Below are 17,565 nucleotides of genomic sequence, written 5' to 3'. Positions count from 1 at the left end.
CTAGGTACTCATATGACACTCATATCCGTAGTATCTGAGCACCTCCATGTTATCAATGGGGATCTCATTGCCACAGGAAATCACTGAAGCCAGGACCTTAGCAAGGTTCAAAAAGGGATTGGGCGTTTATATGGATAAGGAGAAGAATATTCAGAGTTATCATCATTAATGTTAATAAACATTTTGGGGGAATGACTATTAAATCTCATGCTTCAGTGATTAAGACAACCTCTAACTATTAGAAACCAGGATGAGACTATGTGGAGGTCAGATTACCCCACATCTGCCTATTGCATAGTTCCTACACCTTCCAAAGCATCTGGTGCTGGCCACTGTCAGAGGCAGGGTATTGGACCAGGTGGACCTCAGGTCTCATCCAGTCTGGCAATTTCTATTTGAGCACCAATGCAAGGGCAAAATTGCCTAAATTCATCTGAGGAAATGGGAGGGGATAACTAGTAATAATGGAATGAAACTTAGCAAAGGAAAATGTAAACTGGCTATTGGGGAGGGGAAAATCCTTAGAAAGAAGTCTATCAGACTGGAATAGCGTCACAAGAGAAGTGTCCCATCAGTAGGATCTCAAACCGGGACATGACAAGGCATTTGAGAGAACCATCTGCCCAGGGACTGCTGTATGGAAGATTCCTATATTGGCAAGGAACTAGACAAGATGGTCTAGAAAGCCTTCACATCTCTAATTTCTATCAATATAATCAGGAATTCATGCCGTTGTCCATAATATTTCCGAGAAACATAATTTTAAAAGAAAGTGGAAACCTTGCATACCAAACTCAGGTCCTCTGGGTTCAATATTAGACTCTTTGTCTACAAAGATATTATGTAACATATGGACATTCAGTCACGGAGAAAATCAGCTGCAAGAGTAGAATGTATGGAGCTACCTAGGAGACTTCATGAAAAGTTACTGCCTTAGTGGATTTTAGATTTAACTTTTCTTCCATAATAATCTTTGAAAGTCACTGAAATTTGATCACGACACTGAATACTGTCATTATTTAAAACAAGAAGCAGATGGGGAACCCAGGGAAAAGTACTTCAAAAGAAGGGTTTCTGGGGAAGGCAGTTTATAGAAAATGTATCAAGGGAAATCTGGGTTTCCCTTTGAAGAAATAATGGAAATATGTAGGAGTATCGTGAAAAAAGCAAGAAAACAGGATTAACATTAACTCAGAAAAGCAAAATGACCTTTTGGTATCCTTCTGTTCCAATTCTGTAATTAACATTGGGATAACAATCTTAGCAGTGGTCTCATTTTAAGATGATCATAAAGTATGATTTCACTCTGCCTATCACTGGTGGTTTCATTTCATTTCATTCATTCTAATTAGAGACTTGATCTTGAAAGGTGTGGAGCAAACTGCTCAGCTTTCAGTTGGGCTACTTGTGCTCAGTTATGTGCTTTTCACAGGCTTGGCTGGACTGGAGCAAAGTGCTCAGCACCTTGCATCATCAAGCCCTCAGAGCACCTCTCCAAGTACTTTGGAAATGATTTCTCCAGCAGAATGTGAGAGCCCAAATCTTTCAACAAGAGCCAGCTGCCATTTTTCTATCTTTCTGAATGGAAAATTAGGTTTTCAACAAAACAAATTTTTTTAGTGAAAAGTGGCCACTTTCTGTGGAAAGTTTTGACCTTTTATCAAAAACTGAACACCCATACCTGCTCCCCCCACAAAATGTTTTGATTTGGATTGCTGTCACCGTTGCTGTAGTTTGGGCGCCTCATGAGCGCATTCTCCTGTACGGGCCAGGTTCCTCAGAAGGACAGCATCTCCCATAATGCACTGTGGCCAGGGGTCTAGCCAGAGGGGAGACTGTGGTTCATCCAGAGAGACATAGCCCAGGCAGGGAGCCCAGCCCCTGGAGGAGAATGAGAACATGGGATACCCAAACAACAATTCTCCTGAGGCACAGCAGTGGCATTTCTGAATCAAAATTTTCAGTTTGGGATTTTCCACTGAAAAGTCAAAATTTTCCACAGGTGGAAAAAAAAGATTTTCCAACAAGCTCTACTCTCAACTGTTTGTGTCTCAGTATTTTTCTGTAACAGGACCCCCCCCCCCCACTATAAATGCTGCAGGGCCCATTTTTTCCCCTCTCAAGCATTCAGGAAGAAAGGAATTTGAGGGGGAAGCTTTTTATTTACATTAGGAACATCAGGAGTTGCTAGCCAACTATGGCTATCACTACACTATGAGCTAGAGATGCGATTCCCCTGCCCATGTCCAAATACTAGCCTGAGTATACAGATCAGTGACATACAGGGAGGAGCAGCAGCAGAGGCATAGCTGAGCCCTGCTGAGTACATACCCACCAGTTTCGAGCAGGTTTGTAGTGGGCACAGCTCAGCTGTGCCTTTACTGCTGCCACCAGTGCAACCACAGCTACACTGTTACTCACACTTGTGTTAGCTCGATGAGAGCTAGCAAGAGGGTGTATACAGGAGCAGGGGAAATCACAATCCCTAGCTTGGAGTGTAGAAGTAAACTTGAGATGGGATGAGCAGTAGTCTAATTTGTTTTATTTGATCATGAAATGAGAGAGCCATTTTAATTGGTGAAAAGGAGACTGAGAACACACTTGTTAATGGAATAACAAACCTTTATCAAACAAAAGAAGACACTACAAAGCAAACGGCTATTGTAACTGGCTGTTTTGCTTTGTGGGCGGCTAGAAGTAGATAATTTCTTCATTTTTAATGGTCAAAAACCCATCTTATTTCCATTTAGAGCCCATGACGACTTCCCAAAACATGGTAAAACAGTAACATAAAATTTTTCTAAAGTTACATTAGGTCTGTGAAAGTAATGTATAAAAATTTGACTCTTGATTAGTGTCTCAGATTTCTTGTACATTTTTTCCATAGTGCCAAGGACACCGTGCAAAGGAGGAAAAAAAAACAAATTACTTTTGTAGATTAATTATTATTATTATTATTAATGTTCTGCCAGCCTACGGAGTCTTATTTGCAATAAACCTTTACCTTTACTAAATCTATACTCCATGGCTTTTCAGTTTTTCACTTTTTTCTCCAAATACGTCTTTTAAAACTATTATTGTGAAAAGGTATACATGAGAATGAATTCAGTCCTTATAATAAATTTCAGGCCAGCACAGTACAATAAAAATCTATTTTTACTGTACAAGACATTGATCTTCCTTTGTTTCCTCTATAGAGGAATTTTACTTTTTATTTAGAAAAAGGAGAAAAAAAAAAGAAAAAGAAAAAAAAAAGAGACAGTCCTTATCTAAAGCAATAAAAAAGTGCCCTCACCTTCTAACAATGCATTTTAATACACATTGACTTTGTAGTTCATACAGACCTGACAAGTCTGCTGTTTTCCCCTGTAGGCTAAAGATTTTTGACCCTTTCTACAGGGAAATTGAGCAATTTGTTGTTTTCCTCTTGTGTATGTGTTAAGAAATATTCTTGGCATTAAGCACCTGTGAACCTTTCCATTGATTTCAATGGGCTTTGAGTCAGGCCCTAGAATACTTCAAATTCACATTCTGTTTCCATTCACTTCTCTCATGATTTACACTATCCAAATCCAGGTTCCTCCTACCAACTCAAAACATTCTCTCTCTCTCTCATTGGTTTGTTTGTTTTGGGACTTTTTGTGAATGTCTTATATCTCACATTTCTCACTTCATCCCAGTGAATTTCTTGAAACCACTTTGCAATTGTTCAAGTTCTTCTCTGGAACCAGAGAAAAAAATTCTTTTTCAGAAAACAAAACAAACCGGCAAGGTATTCTGGAAATCTCAGTTTGCACGTGCTCAACAGAGATTTGTTAGTTTGGTAGCTAAATTCTCTAAATATTCCATATGTACAGAGCATGCTCTAGTCCCATGATGCAGGGACTGAGCAGGACTTTCATGCAATTGCTCCTCCTCTTCTGCCACAGTCCCCTATGGCACTGGATATAGTAGCTGAAATTAGAGACTCTTTTGTAGACTCGATATTCCCCCTGCTGATGCCCTGGCTCTCTGACTCGTCTCCAACCTGAGCTTTCCAAAAAGTGTTAATTTCTATAAAGATTATTGCCAACATAAGGAAAATCAAGACTTTGTTGACAGTGATATTACAATTTTCAATCAAAACTTACTAAATTCAATGGAAGTCTTTCTACTGATTTCAGCAGGGTTTGGATTAGGCTCTACAGAAGTATGATAGAAAGATGGATGCAAAATGCAACATTAACAGCAGCATCCAGATTCCTAGACATTTTACTCACTAGTAGAGTAATGAATGAATAATGCTTTTTTTATTATTTATTGGCAATTCCATAAAAATTTTTGATTTCAAGTCTAACCAAAACCTTTTTTTTCCCCCATTTTGTTCTACCATATATGTGGTAGAACAAAATGTGTTGCAATTTCAATTTTTTAAAAAATTAAACTGAAAGCAATATCAAAACAAAGTCATTTTGAACTGAAAAATTGAAATGTTTCATTTCAAAAATGTCAACATGTTTTGATCTTTTTTGTTTCCCTTGCCCCCCCAACACCAACAAGTTGACAAAAACCAATAAAAAAATTGCAAAATATTTTTGTGTTCGCGAATCTGCATTTTTCACACACAAAAATAGTTTTGGATGAAAAATTTCACCCAGCTCTACTCATTAGGTCATATTGTGCAAGGTACAGAGAATTAATTTGCTTAGCATTTCATGGATGTTATTCTGAACCTAATTTTCAACCTGTTGAAGTAACAGCTGGTCTTCACTTCACATTTAAAGATGCAGCACTCCACAAGTGATTACGGCATTATTTCCATCATTTCTGTTAACTTTCATTTATTTAGTCCTTTCTTACTGGATTATACTAAAGCAGTGCGTGTGTTGGGGGGCAGTGATCTATTTTCAACAGCCAATGTATAAATGAAAAATATTTGAAATAAATGCACTCTTATGGAAAGTAAGAAAATATATCCCATCACTCAACAGAATAACTGTGTGCTAGTTAGTGCAGGATGCCCAGTCTACTTCAATTTTGGTATGCAGATTGCAAACACATACATCAGGGAGAAAGCTACTTGTCTTTGTAACTGAAATTCTAAAAATTCCCAGGCATATGGAATAATTAGAGGGTGGTTATCTCACTGTATGTGAAAGGAAGTCACAGGTCAAAACATTTTTTAAGACTCACTACTTATTAAAGGACTTGTAGGCATTAGCAGATGCTCTAGTACCAACAAGAGAGAAATCAGTATCAGAGAGTTTTACTTTCTCACTGACACTATGAGCAGTGCTAACATAATGCTTGATAATATTTCATATACAGGGCGCCGTCCCCACACAGCCAAATAATCTATTCGAGTTTTTTAGGCTTAAAGAATGCAGCACTGGGACCAGAATTTGAGCACGTTACACAGGATTGGTCATCATGAACTACTCCTAAACCCTGTGGAACCAAGTCTTGCAGCACATTCAATTTTTAAAATATTTTTTTAAAATCAGAGCTTTTATTTGCAAATGTGGTGATTCACTGCTGCAATGTCATGTCTTATTGAATTAATTAATGAACTCCATACAGGTAACAGGCAAATACAGATGGTTTTGTAACATGCTAGAGTCTTACTAATTTTTAAAAAAAACCCTCAAATTAATAAACATGTTCACTTCTAATCTTTGGGAATACTGATATTTATGAACAGACCATATGAGACTAAGCAAAGCACCACGGGTAATTTATTAGTGTTTGTGGCTACCTGAAACAAAGCCAGCACTCAAAGGGCTGGTTGCAGAGAAGCTGTGTTAGTCTTCCCACTGGTGGTTTTACCCCTGCAACCTTTCAGACTAGGTTTTATAAAATCCTGTGTACAATTCCAGTGCTGTAAAAACAAATTTAATATAAAGAGAAATGCACACGGTTCTTGATTTAAAATCCTACAGCAACATGCACTAACCAACAGGCCGGGCCCCGCACTGTTGCCAGGTCATGCACCGGTGGGTGCTTTAGTTTTTGTTCTGGGTGGCTTCTGAGTTCCAGCTCAGCAACTCACAGCTTATAATTAGGTAGAAATGCTTAGCTGTATGACAAGAAAATTGCTTAAGAAAAACTACATCCTCTGCCTTATGTGCCACTGGGAGAGGTATATCATATACATCACAGCTAGATAAATAAAGTAGGCAGCTCCTAAGAGTGTGCCTCAAAGGGAACTGTGCTCTGTTAATAATTGTTACCCCTCATCCAACTCTCTTACATCTGGGAAGGGTAGAGTTGGGCACCAATTCATAGCAGCAAGATCACCCATAATGCAATGCTGACACAGCTATACAAAGTTGGGCCCTCTGTTCAGAAAAGTGCCTAAGTACCTGCTTAAATCCATTCCTAATCAAGTAAGCCCTGAAGTGTAGGCTGAAAGTTGATGGTGGATTTAATGGACAGGAGGTCACAAAAAACAGCTTAAAGCCACCTTAGTCCCCACTCATCACCCCAGGCTGTGAGTTCTGTGCTTTGTTTCTTAGAGGTACAGCACAAGATCTCACCCTATATTTTCTACTGGTATCTTATTTCTAAGCCTATTATAAAATGCTTTTTAAAAATCTTTAAGATCACCCAAGACTATTCTTTGACTCATTCTACTAACTGTTCTAAGTGACACAGGATTTAAATGTCTTGCTGATAGCTGGAGATTTATGTTCACTGTAATTCTAAGGCCCTACTTCAGGAAGGTAATCCTACTGAAGTCATTGGGACTATTATTTATGTACTTAAAGTCAGGTACATGTGTAAGCAATTTGCTGAATTAGGGCCTTGGTTTAACTCTATCAGCCTTTACTATTTTAAATATGGGTAGAGAGAGGCTATGATGGTTCTTTGTGTAGCACTCAGAAGCTCTCTGTATATTAGTGTAAATGTAACTTTTTCTGACATAAGATCTGGATAGAATGCCAGGGTTCTATTTTCCTGCACATGGTTCCTTTAAGGTTTGAAATTGTGCTGAAGAGATCAAAGGGACTTTGCTTTGGGGAGTAGAGTGTGGTCTTAGAAGAGATTGGGGCTCATGAAAGATGCTCCAGCACTGGGTTTTATCCAACCCTGCTTGTAAGTGTTTGTTGGATTCTAACAAAAAGCTTTAATAAAACGCTCACATTTAAAAAACAGCACTCTGATCTGAAAGTGTAACATTCATATGTAATTAGTATGCATCCATGTAGACAGACTTCTGTGCAGAGCCCCACTGACTTAAATGAGGCTTCAGGAAGGGTCAGGAATCCATCCATGCAGGTTCCATCGCAGGATTGGAACCTAACAACTTTTAATCCTAAAGTAATAACAGAACACTCCCCTCACAGAGAAATCTCTTTGACTACTGTCATAAGTATTTCAATGACAGGATTTATATTTATTTACACACACATACACGACTCACAGTACTAGAAACGGATGGATTGCTCTTCATGTTATCATAGTAACATTTAACAGACTTTCAGCTGTCATATCTCAGCAAGATCATGTTCTCCTTAGTCTCTTCCTGCAGGCTGCGGCTGCCTGGGAACAATTCTTTATAGCTTTCTTTACTGAATTTAGACCGTATCATTAGATACCAGGCAGCCTTTGAGTCTGAGTCAAGTACAAAAAGTCTTAGGAAGGAGCAGTTTTAGAAGCCGAACAAACAATGAGGCTTTGAGAAGCAATGTAGCTTAGTTTTTGGGACAGGTTATTGTGCCTTCAATGATACAGAAAATTATGAAGTAGCTGGCTATACAACATATTTCAGTGCATCTGAAGCAGCACTTAAAAGCATAAGAAAATGCAACCAGCAAAATACAAAAGGTTCATATGTAAAGGGTTTTAAAAACAATTATCTTCTACTTCTAATATCATGTCATTCCTTGGGGACTAGTAAAGATTAAGTCTAGAAAGGGAACTACTAACATTCTCTTGGTATTTTGATATAAAATATATGCCTAAGTAAAATCCATTTAAGATCCCATTTGATGCAGAATATTTTTCACGGGTCACAAAGGCTTAGTCTACACTAGAATGTTTTTGCTGGTATAGCTATACTTGCAAACTACCCCAGGGGAGATGCAGCTTACACCAGAAAAAGAGTTCATTTGCCAATATAGTTTATACCAGTTCCTTGAATGAACTACATCAGACTGGCAAAGGGACTCTTTTCCAGTATAAACTGCATCTACACTAGGGCTTTTTGCCAGTATCAGAATGTCGTAAAGAATCACATCCCTACCCAACATTATTATTCTGGCAAAAGTTTCGAGTGCAGGCCTGGCCAAAGGCTGCTGCCAGTTCCTCAAATACTGGATGGAGCTTTACTGTTCTTAAAAAAAAAAAAAAAAAAAAAAAAAAAGGAAGAAAAACAAAAACTAACAAAAAATTTATTTGCTCCTATTGTTTCAGTGACAGATGCAAAGCACAACATAGCCACAGCAAAATTAGTGTGCTGACATTTAAAAAAATCAATTTGAAACCCAGGTCTGATGCCATTCTTGCCTACTCTAGTTCTGTGCTGGTGTAATTCCGTTTCCCAAAATGGGGTTATTCCTCATTTACACAGGTGTCAATCAAAGAAGAATGGACCACTCCTGTTGCAAGGGAAAACACGCATACACGCTTCTTATTTGAATTCCCCGGAGTCTATCCCATCTATACATGGGGTAACTTAGATTTTAACTGTGAATGGGAGAGAGACACATAAATTTCATGTACATTGCTGAAAGAAGAGATTCTCCAGTACATCCAAAGCATAAAGAACAAGCAGGTTTCCTTATAGCGTAAAGGTTCATTAGAGATTTAAAAAAAAAAAAAAAAAAAAAAAAGATGGATAAACACAAAACTGAACAACTAAGGAATAATGCACTCCCAAGTCTATTTAATAAAATTTTAACTCCATACTGGTGTTCAGGTCACACTGTGGAAGCAAATTACAGCTAATTTTATTGAGCTCACCAAAGCCTCTATATGGAACTTTAGATTAGCACTACATATTCTGTGTGTGTGTCATTCCTTACGAGAAAAGGATGAATATATATGGAACATCTTCATGACAAGCACAGACACAAATGAGAAATAAAATACTGTATCATTAGACAGAAGTGATCTGTTGCAAGATTTACGATCTCTACGCACAGTGACATCAGCTAATTGTTGTCCCTCCCAAACATTTGCTGGTGTACTGAACCAGGACCACCAACAACAAAAGCACAGGCTTCTACTTCTTGAGCTGTATGTGTAAATCTATTTGCACCAGACAGTAAAGGGGGACATGATATGCTTAGTGAGTGTGTTACACTTAGGCCACTAAACTATCCCTTCTGGTTTAGTTATGTTAGAACCTTTTAAAAAAAAAATTAATATCACCATACACTTACTTAATTTTCCAGCTTAATATAATTATATAGTATATACACACAAATTATATTAAAAGATTATTATTAAAAGGTGCTAAGTCAAACACTCAAGGTTAGGAAATAGCAGAATTATGGTTATCTGTGCAATTTTAATTATGGCCCTTGCATATGGCTCTTGCATTATGGTACAGCCTTTAGTTACACAATCACACACCATTTTTTCCACATGACCCCTGCCTCATCCAGCAGATTGGATGGATGATGCTAACTTAATGAGCAGCTATTCAATATTTTGTTTTCTCATTGTTCAGTGTGCAGCTCCAAATCTTATTTACTATGCAGCCTCTGCTCTGAAGAGAGAATTATCATGATTAATTTCCTCTTGGGCTTTTCTATAGCACTTAGCACTAGAGTGCCTGAGTTACTATTGCCAAGCATGCTCAGGGAGGATGGACTCTTAACGCCGAAATCAAAGATGTTTCTCCTGAGCGTGTGCGATCTGCAATTTTTAAAAAAGGCTTATAAATTGGCCAAATTTGGGTGGATATTTTCAGGGATGGCACAAAGCACATCCATGGCACAAAGGCCACCCAACTGCCAAATTTCAAGCCCCTGCTTCCAAAGTATGGGGTCAAGAGCTACTGGGGGGGGAGGGAGTGGGAAGAGAGAAAGATTATCAGAATTTTTTTACATGGGCAAAACAACGTATTTTTCCCTAGCCTTGTTCTCTGAAATGGCTGGAATTTTTTTTGCAAAAACATTGCTTGAAGCAGGCACCTGGCATGTGAAATTTCAGGGCAAATGATTAAAGTTTGCCAACCTTATAAGTAACTGAAAACAGGGCCATATAATGGGAACTGTCAGGCAACCTTAGTTATAGACAGCTCTAGCATCCTTCCCTATAAATATGTACACAGACTTTCTGTGTATATTTCTTTTCTCTCTCTCTCTCTCTCTCACACACACACACACACACGAAAGAGAAATGTATAGACAGAGACACAATTCACACATATCATGCATACCCCAGCAATGGGAACGGTTTGTTCACAGAGCTAACTCTCGGATCAATGGGACAAAATTAAGAAAGCGAAAACATTTGAGAAATCCTTCTGACAATGGGATGTACCAGTATTAGATCATGGAAAAGTCCCCCAAGAGAAGCGTTATAAGCTTGGACTTATTCTGCCTGGAACAGTCCTGACAGGAAAATGAACTGGATGAAAAATAGCTTTATCCTCAAAAGAACATATTAAAAGTTGCACATACTAAAAAAAGCCAAGAATGCTCAAAATTAAGTAATTTTGGAGCCAGTGGCAATATTATATCTCCCATGTTACTCAAGATAACACAATTACGTTCTTGTGGGCCAGCATAAGTTGACATTTGCAGTTGCTCTGGCTTCCTAAAGAAATAATGGCTTCAGGTTACAGAAGGCTGAAGCATGATGGTGGTCTAATTAGCACACTACAACATAGGAACTGGGATGATACAGAGAAGCAGATCACCTGTGGAAAAGTTTTTTTTTTAAGTAATTATATTCTGTGCCCAATTCTGGTCTCAAAAACGGTTTTACACTCATGTATCTCCACTAGCTTCCATGGAGATATAGTAGACTTTATTATTTGTATTTGTGCAAAGGAGGTCAGAATCAGAGCCTTGAAGTTCAAACTAGTGTTTATCCAAAATTAAGGGGGGAAAGGGGATTTGGAATAATTGGGGGACATTGACACAGCAGGTACAGTAGAGAACCAGCAGTGTGACTGTTTAACTTGATTTCCAGAGACCTTTCTTAAAATATTACACTCTAAGGAGGACAGCATCTATAGATTCAATACTATCATTTAACTAGCTTCAGAGTCAAAGGCAGTAAAAACATGTCAGAATCCAAAAATATCTGTATTTAATCTCAACAATCTGCTACTGTGATGGCCTTTGCATTCATTCCAATAGACTCATAGATATTAAGGTCAGAAGGGACCATTATGATCATCTAGTCTGACCTCCTGCACAATGCAGGCCACAGAATCTCACCCACCCATCCTGCAATAAACCTCTCACCTATGCCTGAGCTACTGAAGTCCTCAAATCATGATTTAAAGACTTCAAGGTGCATAGAATCCTCCAGCAAGTGACCCGTGCCCCATGCTACAGAGGAAGGCGAAAAAGCCCCCAGTGCCTCTTCCAATCTGCTCTGGAGGAAAATTCCTTCCCGACCCCAAATATGGCAATCAGCTGAACCCTGAGCATGTGGGCAAGATTCACCAGCCAGATACCCAGGAAAAAATTCTCTGTAGTAACTCAGATCCCACCCCATCTAACATCCCATCACCAGCCATTGGGCCTATTTACCATGAATAGTTAAAGATCAATTAATTACCAAAATCATGTTATCCCATCACACCATCTCCTCCATAAACTTATCGAGTTTAATCTTGAAGCCAGATAGGTCTTTTGCCCCCACTGCTTCCTTTGGAAAGCTATTCCAGAACTTCACTCCTCTGATGGTTACATCCCTTGCTAAAAAATTAGTTTGCTTACAACATTGATGTCTGTATTCCAATATATGACATAGAAATAGCTAAGAATGCTTCTCCAAAATGTTGTGATAGTATCAGCAATACACCAGAAACATCAGTTCCTCATCCTATTCAACAAGGACAAAATGGCAGAAACAGCATTGCTACTATGCTGGTGGCCAAAGCAGTGCAGAACCCACAGAGAGAGAGACTCTACACTTCCATATGCACCATGTATATAATCTTTGCATCAGAACTCTCAAGGCAATGCACAAGGGAAAATACATACATGTCTGAAGTACGGCTAGCGTGTCCACCAGCATGAATCCACATAGCCCGACATGAATGTAGGAATGAAGCTGTGAGTATGATGTTACCTCCCTCACAAACAGTAAAAGTTAGAAAAATCCTTGGTGCACAAGCATACTGCATGTTATTTTTATTTTGAGGTGAGGATTCAGTCCCTTTCTCTGCTGCATTAACTCTGAGCCAGCATCTCAACCCACAGACCCCGGAGAACGTAAAATGCAATGTAGTGAAAAGGTTTTACCAGTGAGAGTCTGTAACAGCGACATTAGTTATAAATATTGCACCTTCACAGTTCCAGTGTCCATTGGCATTTCCACACTTAAAAGGACAGTGCCATACTCTGCCAGAGAGGAGGCTGGCAATTAAGGCATTAATCAAGACTCCTATTCATTTCAATGGGTTTTGGATCAAGTCCACATACCACAGAGAGTTCCTGGAATACTGAAACATCTGACTGGCAAATCCAAGCCCATATTCTATTCACTCCCATGTGTAGGAATGTTATTTTTCATTACAACAAGTATTCAGACAACCACTGACTTCATTAAAATTCCTGAAACTTTTACATATTTTAATATTAATGATTATTGATCTGAAAGTTCATAATGGATGTCTGTTATTTCCTGTCTGTTATTTCCTTATTTTAAAAATTCCAATCATCCAGTCAGAGAACAGAAACAATGCCCTCTGATGTAGCTGACCAACCATGCAACACAAATGAAGAGCAGATAGAACAATGTACGAAGATATAGTCTAAAGGTTATTTTTTCAAACTATTCAGTGAATACTTATGAACAACAAATGCTTTCAAAGAAATCAGGATGCATTTGTTAAGAATTCATGAACAAAAAAAGGAGCTAAATTTGTAACAAATATTACTTTCAACTATTTCTGATAGAAACTAACAATCCAACATGCAACAATAAAAAGTGGTGTGTCAGTTTTTTAAACAATTATGAGAGTAAACAAGGCCAGTTGATCTTATATCAGGGATCTCAAACTCAAATCACCACAAGGGCCACATGAGGACGAATACATTGGCCCAAGGGCCGCATCACTGAAACCTTTTCATGCAACGATACAAAAATATAGTCAAAAATGAAGAGTAATATAGTATGCTATTAAAAGTCAATGTATTAACTTTTTTAAAACTAATGCGAAGAGGGGTTTTAATAAAATATAATCAATCAGTAATGCACCTCACTCAAATGACAAAACACACATTTACTTTTAGAATTACCTTGGTTAAAGCCCCTCTCCCCCTGGCCCCGCACCTGCCCCGCCTCTTCCCAACACTTCCCCGCCCCCATTCCAACCCCTTCCCCAAAGTCCCCACCCCAACTCCATCCCCACCCCAGTCCCGCCTCTTCTCTGCCTCCTCCCCAAGCGCGTCCCTGCTCCTCCCCCCTGAAAAGTCTGAAGTGTCGCCAAACAGCGGCAGGAAGTGCTGGGAGGTAGGCAGAGGAGCGGGGATGCAGCACGCTCAGGGTGGGAGGTATGGGGGATGAGGAGAGCTTGGCTGCCAGTGGATTCGGCGCCTATGGCAGGCTGCAGGAAATAACTCTGCGGGCTGCATGCGGCCCCTGGGCCACATGTTTGAGACTCCTGTCTTAGATTAACTGAACAAAGGATTTAGTTTTCCATAATTTAGCACAACCAGCTACTAAGGATATGACTCTTGGTGAGGTTTGCAGGTTTCATCAACATACTATTAATTGGGGCTTTCTTTGTCTGTTTGTTTTTTGCAAATTCCTGCACATTTAAGTTCTCCACATTTTACAGTCAATGACACCATCAATTAGGATGTTATTAAATTAAGACATTGGCAGGTGGCAGAATTTGCTTTGCAGTAACAAGAACAACGAGGAGTCTGGTGGCACCTTAAAGGACTCCTCATTGTTTTTGTGGCTACAGACTAACACGGCTACCCCCTCTGATACTTAACAATAAGATCCATTCATAACCACCTATAGGGTAGGGCTATATTACAAGCAAAGTTAAAATCACCCAGTAAGAAGATGTATATTAGAAACATTGTCACTCTATTCAAGGTCATATGGTATCCTCTTTGTCAGTTTTATATAAATTTTTAGAAGTCATTTAGAAAACAGTTATTGAAAAGCTCTAGGCACCTTTTTCATATCTTAAGAAATACAAACAAACAATGTAAACAATACTAGGAAAATCCAGCAACTTCCCATCAGGAAAAGGGAGAAAAGGAACCTAACTCCAGCCACTTGGGCTGTTTAATCTTCTGTTGTCAGATTGGAAACCTCTTTTGTAACTATTTTCTTCACAATGACTCTTGCATATCCAAAATGACTGACTACCTAAAGCCACACTCTTCCACCTCATTAATAAGAACATAAGAATGGCCATACTGGGTCAGACCAAAGGTTCATTCAGTCCAGTATCCTGTCTACCAACAGTGGCCAATGCCAGGTGCCCCAGAGGGAGTGAACCCAACAGGTAATGATCAAGTGATCTCTCTCCTGCCATCCATCTCCACGCTCTGACAAACAGAGGTTAGGGACACCATTCCTTACCCATCCTGGCTAATAGCCATTAATGGACTTAAATTGATGGAGGTTATCTAGTTCTCTTTGAAACCCTGCTATAGCCCTAGCCTTCACAACCTCCTCAAGCAAGGAGTTCCACAGGTTGACTGTGCGCTGTGTGAAAAAGAACTTCCTTTTATTTGTTTTAAACCTGCTGCCCAATAATTTCATTTGGTGGCCTCTAGTTTTTATATTATGGGAACAAGTAAATAACTTTTCCTTATTCGCTTTCTCCACACCACTCATGATTTTATATACATCTATCACATCCCCCCTTAGTCTCCTCTTTTCCAAGCTGAAAAGTCCTAGCCATGATAATTAAGTACATACACATAACACACACAAACATGGCGGGGGGGGGGGGAGAAAGACTTGTGTGTGTGATGTGTATGTACTTAATCATCATGGCTAGGACTTTTCAGCTTGGAAAAGAGGAGACTAAGGGGGGGATGTGATAGAGGTATATAAAATCATGAGAGTTGTGGAGAAAGTGAAGAAGGAAAAGTTATGTACTTGTTCCCATAGTGTGGTTTTCTACCTACAGAAGGAACAGTCACAATCCTCAGTGTCACTCTTTAAATGCAACACACAGAAGGACAACAACATCCACTAAGTACTTACATTTCCAAATATTTCTGGCAGCCCCAAAACCTGAGCAATGAAAACTCCAATACAGATGAAGATTGCTGTGACCTGCCCCAGAGCACCCCGGATCTCCTTAGGTGAGATTTCACTCAAATAGATGGGAAGGGCACTGAGAGAGACACCTGTGAAAGAAGGGAACAGCAGAGAAATTGCTGTAAGTACAATTGACTTAATATTGAACCAATAAATGAGCAAGAATTTATTTAGAAAAGTTTGACTACCAATCTCAGACACCACCATGATGAGGGTGGCATAAGAACCTATATAGAACAGAACAGAATGTATGCTTGTGTGTGTGCGCACCCGCACGCACTAGTATCCTTGTACCATCTAATCATCAATAGTTTTAATTACATATCTGAAATGATGCATGCTGGTCAGGACTCCATTGCTACAATATGAAGAGGGCTGTTCATTCTATAGAAATTACCACTAGCCGTCCTGGAGCGGGGGTTGCCTTACTCAGCCAGACATCCAAAATAAGCAGGATGGGGAAGCTGTCCTTTTGGTTGCCCGGAAAAAAACTGGTAGGAAGGAAAGGGCTAAGTTATCCCCGGATGGGATACATGTGTGTGCTAAGCAGTGGGTTAAAATAGCACTGACCTTCTTGTCAAGAAGGCAACTATCAGTGTGGGGAGCATAGAAGAGTAATAGCAGGATGCCTCTCTCAATTCTCTGGGTATCAAGGGGCCATCATCTGCTCCCTGTCAAAGGATAGCAAGGGAGAGGATGCTAATACCGCACTGGTTTCACCCTTCTTTCAGGTTGTGTTTATTGCAAAGGCTGTGTGTTGTGAAGATGTGCATGCAGTGTAGCAAGAAAGTGAAGCCTCAACCCTAGATTTTCTAGTGGAAACCCCATACACTGCTATGTCTGAACCCTCCCATTGCTCGTCCATTGTTAATGCTATTAATGGGGTATTAGAGATTCTGATGCCTGAAAGACATCAACGTCCGTAACATTCACTAGACTGATTCTAGCATCACCAGAACAACCACCACCAGCAGCATAGGAAGAGAAGGAAGGAGGAATGTGTAATGGTTCACAATGGAAGTCTCTTGTCACTTCATCAATAACCTGGACACAGGTAAATAAGAAAAATCCAACAACCTGATTTAGCAATATGTCAACTAGACAATATTAAATACAACATTTACACCACAGAATGCATCCTTGTTGTATCAGCAGAGAGAGAGAGAGAGAGAGAGAGAGAGAGATGTTCCCCTTAAACATGCTTACAATTCTGATGGACTTTTAACAGCATGCATGAATTAGAGAGGAGAACACACCCCAAAATGTGTGGAAATAAAAAAGTCATCATAAAGCCACCTTAGTCCAGCAGACTAACATTGGTATAAAGGTACCAATTTGTATATTAACAACACGTGTATCTTCAAGACTACTGTAATTAGTTCTTACAAACAAGATAACCTGCTAAATTATTTTGATGGAAGTGGTGGTTCCACATGGTATTTTAAGGGTTGGAAAACATTTATTACAAATGGATAGCCATGTTCTATGCCTTCAGTTTTATCTTATTCATATTGATATGGCATCTAGCAACACCAAAATTCAAAATAGTAAGCAGCTTTAATAGACAGGCCACGTTCTCCTACCCAAAGGGTTTCTGTTTTGCGAAGACAGACATTCTGTACGAAGGGAAATTTTCTGTCATGGTTAATATCCATTTATGTTTCTTCATTAAGGGTCAGATTCTGCCATCCTTACTCATACCAATTGTTCCCATTGAATTCAGTGGGATTATGCATAGAAATCACTCCTCAATTAAAGGGTGGCAGAGGATGCCTAGTATAAACTGTACATGTATATTCAGCATAACATAAAGCTTACCTGCATGAATACCCATCACAGTGCGGCCCAACAAGAGCATTTCAAATGATCCAGCTATCTGACAGAGAGCCATCAACAATGCAGCCACAACTGCAAATACATTATTGATTAGCAATGTATGTTTTCTGAAAGGAAAATATATGTGTGTTACACTTATATTAAAATTGTACATAACATTTTTAAATAGTCATATTAACATACATTTATTAAAATAGCTAAATTGTACATAAAATTGCAGATCATTAAAAACACAGTGCTTAACACAGGTTCACACATATTAAGCATTACAGAAAGAGTTTCAAAAAACTGCAGCTAAAGATATCTGCTGTAGAATAAATA

The 17,565-nt window shown here is 39.1% G+C and overlaps 1 protein-coding gene across 1 annotated transcript in view; it reads right to left on the bottom strand.

Moving 5' to 3' along the window:
* The window catches only part of SLC2A9 (solute carrier family 2 member 9), a 173,265-nt gene that overhangs the window by 111,036 nt on the left and 44,664 nt on the right, over positions 1-17,565 (bottom strand). Inside the window, exons 4-5 of the mRNA XM_074951677.1 lie at positions 17,227-17,351; positions 15,352-15,497 (exon numbers count right to left, since the gene is read on the bottom strand). Coding sequence (XP_074807778.1) covers positions 15,352-15,497; positions 17,227-17,351 — 271 coding nt within the window. The remainder of the gene's footprint in view (positions 1-15,351; positions 15,498-17,226; positions 17,352-17,565) is intronic.

This window comes from Natator depressus, chromosome 4 (genome assembly GCF_965152275.1).
Source record: "Natator depressus isolate rNatDep1 chromosome 4, rNatDep2.hap1, whole genome shotgun sequence".
NCBI classification, from domain to species: domain Eukaryota; kingdom Metazoa; phylum Chordata; order Testudines; family Cheloniidae; genus Natator; species Natator depressus.
Note: the sequence above shows the minus strand (reverse complement) of the source record. Positions and strands in the feature narration are given on the sequence as shown.